Source organism: Lupinus angustifolius, unplaced genomic scaffold, assembly GCF_001865875.1.
Source record: "Lupinus angustifolius cultivar Tanjil unplaced genomic scaffold, LupAngTanjil_v1.0 Scaffold_5_62, whole genome shotgun sequence".
NCBI lineage: Eukaryota > Viridiplantae > Streptophyta > Magnoliopsida > Fabales > Fabaceae > Lupinus > Lupinus angustifolius.
In genome coordinates, this window is record NW_017717276.1 from 44,291 (window position 1) to 51,484 (window position 7,194).

Sequence of the window (7,194 nt, forward strand, 5' to 3'; positions counted from 1 at the left end):
ATTTAAGATAACCTTGGCATATATTATAGAATCATATAAATAAAAATGTAGAGCTCAGATGCACTATTTTCGTCTAGAAGACGTTGGTGATAGACCCAGCCATCACACATAGAACAATTATCATCACAGCTCTGTTACTGCACCAGCCGGGAATCGAACCCGGGTCTGTACCGTGGCAGGGTACTATTCTACCACTAGACCACTGGTGCTTGTTGAATGTGTGGCATCGTTAAATTTTAATATTCCAATGTTTAAGTATGATGGTAGATAAACACTAATTTGTCTAGCTACATTTGGTTATGGGCATTCAGAACATTCTTCCTCAACCAAAATATTAGCTTAGTCTTTTGATAGGTTTTCTCATACCAAATTGGTATTCTTATTTTTTTAAATAGATTTAAATTCTATATACATTGTGTTGATTAAGTTCATAATAAAACATCATGTTATCAAATAAAAATGAAATTACTAAATATTATTTAATATCTGCATAGTTTTCATGGTCTAAATACATTTAGGGGACAAACCAAAACACATAATTCATTAAAAACAACCCCTTGTTAGAAACAAAGTTAAGACAGTGAGATGCTCTAGCAACTAGGAAAATTCATTTGTCTCAGACAATCTATGACAACAAACAGAATCTAGTTGATAAACTTGGTTGTGTAACCTCATCCATGAGATTGGAAGGTGATACTTGTGCATAAACAAAAGTGGAACCAAAGTCCCTACGACACAAAGATTTCCAAAGGGTATAAGAAGAAGTTATATCTTTGAATCTCTTACAAGTCATAATTAAGGAGAGGATTGCATCTATATGGTGGTCTTGAGCTATATTGGTTGTTACTTTTAGTTGAGGAATCATTCATGTCAATGTCCCTTCATTGTTATTTTTGATAGAACATACCACCTAATTAAGCTTTTCATATAGTTTCGGCATAAACTGTTTGCCAGTGGTTCTCGCATCCAGGCGCAGCGGCAGTTCTGGTGCGGGGTCAGCGACGGTTCTGGCCGGCAAATTTTCTGGTTCAGGAGGAGAGAAATATTATCTTCCATGCCTAGTGCCTACAATATGGTGGTAACATGATACCATCTTCTTCTAAAACCCCAATATCTTACCCAAATCCTTGCCACCATCTTCATCTGAGTGGATTTGGTAACAACCCAGCAATCATGTTATGCTCCTAATCAGAAAGAGCTTCTTGCATAATGCTATTTATCATGCTTTTAATGCATAAAAAGCTAAGGCATTTGGCTGCACTTTTCTAATAGAGATTACATCTCATACTTAGGTCAGGTGAATACCAGTGGAAACAGTCAAGTTAAAGTTACAATTTTCGACTTTTAAAGTTGGAGAGTCTGGTAGATTATGAAACTCGCATGATATTTTCCCATTAATGATTCCTTAGTTATATATTTGGTTTAAATATTTAGAGCTTAATACTTTGTTTAACAGCAGCTACTATCCCACAGGACACATCTTTAAGGCTACAGTTCAAGCATGTACTGGGTATAAAGACAAATCATGCAAAGACGTTATAGTAAAACATGCTATCATTTCTTTTTTAAATTCTGATAAATAATATTATTATAGTTTGACTAATGAGCTTTTGTCCCAAGATTAAAACCTTAAATAAATATCCTAAAGAGTTACATTTTGCCAGCTAGAGAAAAAACATGACATTAAGTCAAACATTATAAACTGGATCTTGTCAAAGGGAAGAGGATAATAATAATAATATTAAACACATCTAAACTTATTTCTGCAAATTGTGAACTTTCCCCTTCTCTATTACTTTCCATAGAGCATCTTTAGCTTCTTCTAATGTTTCTACACTATGCCCTTCATCAAATGATATCCTCTGAATATTGAACTGCACACAATACATTCAATTATTCATATCAGTTATAAATATTCAAAAGATTAAACTCTAGTTTTCATCCCTATATACATGATAATCATTTTCAATCATTTGTTTGTGTTAGTGTATAAGAACCAAATTGAAAATAACTATCCTGCATAAGGATCGTAGTATGATTATCATGTATAAGAAACAATGAAGTATATGTTTGGTCTTACTTGTGACTGCCATTTTCAATTTAGTCCCTATATTTTAACTTCAACAATTGTGTTGTGACAGGTTAAATTGAAACTGAAAATATTGTATATACAGACTAGATTGAAATTTGTAACATACAAGGACCAAGTTTAACGTACCCCACCTAGTGAGATAAATATTTGGTTGTTGCTGTTGTATAAGGACCGAGTCTAGTTAAAAATGAGCCTCATTTGTTGAACCAAAAGTATACTTTGACCTATTAAAAGTCCAATATAGCTGTAGTAAAAAAGCTTACCTGGGCACCCTGACGGACCCTAACATCAGTTCCTTTGCTATCTATAGATATCAGTGCTGCATCATCAACCTCAATCTCAGTAGATAAGAGCTTCTTTAAGGGCTTTGAGAAGATAGCATTTAGCTCCTGTTGTTTCAAAGCAATGGAGTAATACAACTCTTAGGGTCGATTTGTTTAAGCTTAAAAAGGTGACTTATTTTTTATGGATTTTAATGTAAATCAGAAGTTATTAGTGTTTGGTTAAGTTAAAATAAGATAAGAAATCAATTTTTACTTGAAAAGCAACACACACTGATCAGAAAAGTACCCAATTTTTTTTCTGATCATTGAAAAAAATCTTACCCAAACATATGCTTTGCCAAGTTAGTTTTTTATGAGAAAAAGGAAATTTTGTTCACAAATAATCCCGAACGATCAGGCACTAGAATTAGAATTAGAGTTTATTTCAACGGCACAACTCTATATGGCTTCATCCTCAGCAAAATACCCAAGTGTGCTACTTAGTTATGCATGCATTCAGCTGCTAGGCCTAAAAAGTTACAATGCCCCTTCCAAACCAATCCTATAAAATTCTTCTAATCAGGGGAAAAGAGGGAGAGATAAAAGAAACAATTTAGTTTTGACTAAAGAAGTTATTTCCTTTTGTTCCCTGAGTGAGAATTCAGATAAAATTACCTTTAGATTCTGCTCACCACCATCTACTGCAATCTTATCAGGTTGAATGGTTTCATATTCCTTTACATCCACCCATGCCACAGTACCAAAGCCTCCAATGAAATATATGTCACTGCAATGAGGAAGAATTGATTAATGGAGCCAAAAAGAATAATTCTCATCACCCAATTCCACGAGGGTTCTACTTAGAGTAGAGCATCAACTTAGTCCCCCAAAATAACAAGTAGCGCAAATTTGGTCCTCAAAAGAAAAATGACACAAAATAAGTCCCTAAAAGTTTAAAATGACACAAAATATGTGTCTAAAAGTTTTAAAATGTCACAATGTAGTGTAAAGTTAAGTCCATGAAAGGGCCTCAACATAAGTCCCTAGAGGACCAATGTGATGGCATTTTTAAACTTGCAGGGACTTATTCGGTGACATTTTTCTTCAGAGGACTAAGTTGGCTTGTATCTTTAGCCAACCAATTTGACGTCAAATTCTCTTACTTATTAAGTAAATTTTATTATGGAACCCAAGTCTCAAAATAAAACAAAAGGACCTTCATAAGTTGTTGATACAAGCAGGAACAAAACTATGACTTGTTAATTTAACATAAAAATAATTTATCTAGTTAAAGTCTAGCATAATGGGCACTTCGACAGATATTGACAATTATAAACCATGTCCATGTAGAATGCCCAAAAAATATGAAAACGGGTTTGTATGAAATGAAAGATGATTTTTTTTTTCAACACAATCAGCTTGACTGGAGCTTCATCTATTTGATATAATAATGTGACTAGAAAGTAGCCAACCTTATATTCTGCATCCTAAAATAGTAGGAATTGCCCCACTGTTGAGAAGGACCTTGATGGTGTTTTGCAATGTACTGCTTATGAGCCCATTCCTGTTATAGTACAAACAGATATCATGATTCATGTGCAAACAAAAACATAATCAGAAATAGCATGTACAATTACAGGTACAGACAATTACACAATTACAGGACTAACCAAGAGCTTGTATGTTTAAGCTTCGGGGAAAAAAGCAATTTTTCACAAACGTTTTTGTTATGCAAAAATCGGAAACCATTTTGTGTTTTGTTACAAATTAGATAAGTGATTCTAGCTTCTCTCCACTGTTGCGAGAAATATTTTTGGTAGAAGCTGGAAACTTTAGCTTCATCCAGAAACATGTCTTTCTGTAAAGATCGGTTTTTTAAAAATCCCAGCCAAACAAGCAATAAGATATTATTCAAAGCTTATTTCTTCAAAATACAAGCATTTATTTTGACAATGATCTTTAACCAAACACACTCTAAATTAGTTAGTAAGTAAAACAAAACCTGTTGATCTTCTGTGAGTGGATACACATCTCCAAAAAGAGTGACCCTAGCATTGGACAAACCACTCCATCCAGGTATCTAATAAACTTAACTGTCAGTAGAGAATCTGGAGAAAACGAAGAAGCCGAAATATAAAAATCCGCGATAGCAAACATTAAATTGCAAACCTGAACAACAAGTGTGCACCTTGGATCAGCCAACAAATTCCTTGTGTGAATTGCAAGTGGTGAAAACGAAAACACCGGATCTTGAAAAGCAATAACATAAGACATTGATTTATATTGTTGTGATTATGTTTGATGAAGGGAAATAAAAAAAAAGAATGACTTACGACCCATTGGATCAGGAGCAAAATCAACGAGAGAACCAAACGGATATCCTTCGCGACGATGATGCATACGAGACATGACAGTGCACAAATGAGCAAACCTGGCTTGTTCCAATAAATTACGAACAGCTAAAGCAGGTTTAGGTAATCCATGAGCAGAGGTTGCACTTTGGACACCGCCGGAAATTGGTGTTCTGAATAGTCCAGCCCTGCTACTTCCACCAAACACGCCGCCACCACCACCAGTAGTAGTACCTGTTTGTGGTGTCGGTGGTGGTGTCTCCAGTGTATCTTTGTCAGTGATTAAATTATCCTTCAGAAGGAATGAATTAAAATTAAAAGTAAGATTATATTTTATTACGAGAAAAAGATATATGCACGCACATAATGTCAACCAATCATCCACCGTTCATTTTAATATAAATGAAATAGTGGATGTTGTAATGTAACGATGACTGTGTATTAACAGTTAATACTGACAGTGCCTAGATATTATAACGCGAGATTACCTGAGAGAGGATTGTTTGGTGAGAGAGAAAAGAGAAGTCGTCGTCATTATTATCATTATCATGAGTTGGAAGAGCAGAGAGACGAAGTGTGATATGGGAGAAGTTAGGGAGAAAGGAAAAAGGGATGTTATTGGAATTGGTATTGGAAGAATGATTTGTTGGGTTGAATAAGAAGCGACATGTTGATGTTGTTGTTGATGATGATGAAAACAGTGCTTCCATTATTGAATAACAAAAAGAGAGAGAGAAAGAGAGAAAGAGAAAGAGAAGAGAAAGGGGTTTTGTGTTGAAGAGGCGCAAATAGTTAGATAGTTAGAATTAGATTCACTACTAGTAGTTAGTGGTGGTGGGCTTACACCATTCATGCCCACTTCTCTTTTTTAATTCTCTTTTTCCACAATATTCCCTTATACTTCTTATTCTCAACTCTCAACAAATTCATTTACATCAAAAAACTATTTTAGTTGAGTATCTTACATTTTATTAAAAACATTATCTTAATTAACTGTATGAAAGGCTTACAAGGAAACAAATAAAGTCAAAAATTATTAAATCAAGATTATGCATAATAGTGAACTTATATAGTCAAGCAATTAGTTTTGTCCATCTTTCTTGCTTAACAAGTTATCTACCTTGGTTCACCCGTTTGGAAAAACTAGAGTACTAGACAAATATGATAAGACATGGATGGCACTTTGGCTTGCATTTGAACCATGAAACTATGATATCATATCAACTAAGAATTTACCTTAGACATTGTGAAACTCTACTTAGCATTAAAGGAATGTGTCAGAGTCATCTCATAAATGTATGTCATGAATTTCGGTTAAATCCAGTAGTTGCACCTCACTTTATCCCTCATGATATCTTCATCTTCGATCGAGAGTTTACAACAAAATCTACCAATATCCTTCCATGTTTTCTGTGGTTCCTTCGTTTTGATCTGATTAAGCAAAGAACAATTCTTGGTAAGTGCATGAGGCCTAAATATGTTATATTCCAACAATCATTGAGATGTATAAACTTCAAATGACTAAGAAACTTAGATAATTCAATGATATGTTCATCTTCCAAAAACGCAGTAGCATGAAGATCCAAGTGTTGAACAACTCTACATTTCAACAAAAAACAAGAAATCCCAACATAGGTATAACCACGACAACGTCGTGGGACAAACTTCCTCAATGGAACATGCACCTCTGCAATAGAAACTAGCAACTCATCCAATATACGCGAAAATGACAAGTCGAGAAAAGTCATGTTTCTCAAACCCACCAATGAAGCAATTAAATCCGGTGAATTGTTCTCGAATTCGTATCTTTTAATGGAGAAATAATTCAAATTTAGCATCTTCTTAATTGCAGAAGCCATACCATGTTGAGTTATGGATTTGTCACAAGTGATAATCACTTTTTTGAGAAGTGGAGAGTGTTTGCAAAGAGTGACAAGTTTAGTATCGTTAATGAAATAACCACATATTGTAATTTTTCGGAGTGTCGTGAGTCCCATTGACAATGCCCTTATACCAATATCAGTAACATCGTGATCATGAAAACAATAACTACTAATGTCAAGTTTTTGGATAGAACTAAAGCATTGAGTTATGAGAATAAGATCATCATTTGTGATATTAATAATGTTGTGAAAAGTAAGAGATTTAAAAGGACTAGTGGACTTGTTCTTTTGTACTGCTAAATCGAGCAGTCGAATCGAGGAATAGTCCGAGATGTAGATAGGTTGGAGGAAAAATTCAGAAACATGAATATATTGAATATGGAGGGAAGTTAGATACGAGAACTTGGTGAAAATAAGGTGAGGGAGAAGACCAAGTGATGTAGTAGATAAGATTGTGAGAGAGGGTCGAAGGTTGCTAGTGATCAAAAGGAATTGCTTCGAAACTAGTGAGAGAGACTTTGGGTAAGGAAGGAATTTGAACACTAATTCCCAGGGGACAAGAATTTGTTACCCCAAAGCATGTCTTAAAGCATGTCTCAAATGAA

General features: G+C 34.5%; 1 protein-coding gene and 1 non-coding gene across 2 annotated transcripts; both read right to left on the reverse strand.

Moving 5' to 3' along the window:
- Window positions 1-138: 138 nt before the first annotated feature.
- On the reverse strand, window positions 139-209 carry TRNAG-GCC. Its single transcript has one exon. It is a non-coding gene; the product is annotated as a tRNA-Gly (tRNA).
- Window positions 210-1,536: 1,327 nt separating this feature from the next.
- On the reverse strand, window positions 1,537-5,481 carry LOC109337303. The gene is made up of 8 exons (XM_019574249.1): window positions 5,195-5,481; window positions 4,689-4,998; window positions 4,525-4,604; window positions 4,358-4,435; window positions 3,828-3,919; window positions 3,031-3,142; window positions 2,356-2,481; window positions 1,537-1,874 (listed from the first exon to the last, which is right to left on the reverse strand). Exons 1-8 carry the CDS (start codon window positions 5,414-5,416, stop codon window positions 1,758-1,760), a joined length of 1,137 nt encoding a protein of 378 aa, XP_019429794.1. The 5' UTR covers window positions 5,417-5,481; the 3' UTR covers window positions 1,537-1,757.
- Between the last annotated feature and the right edge of the window lie 1,713 nt (window positions 5,482-7,194).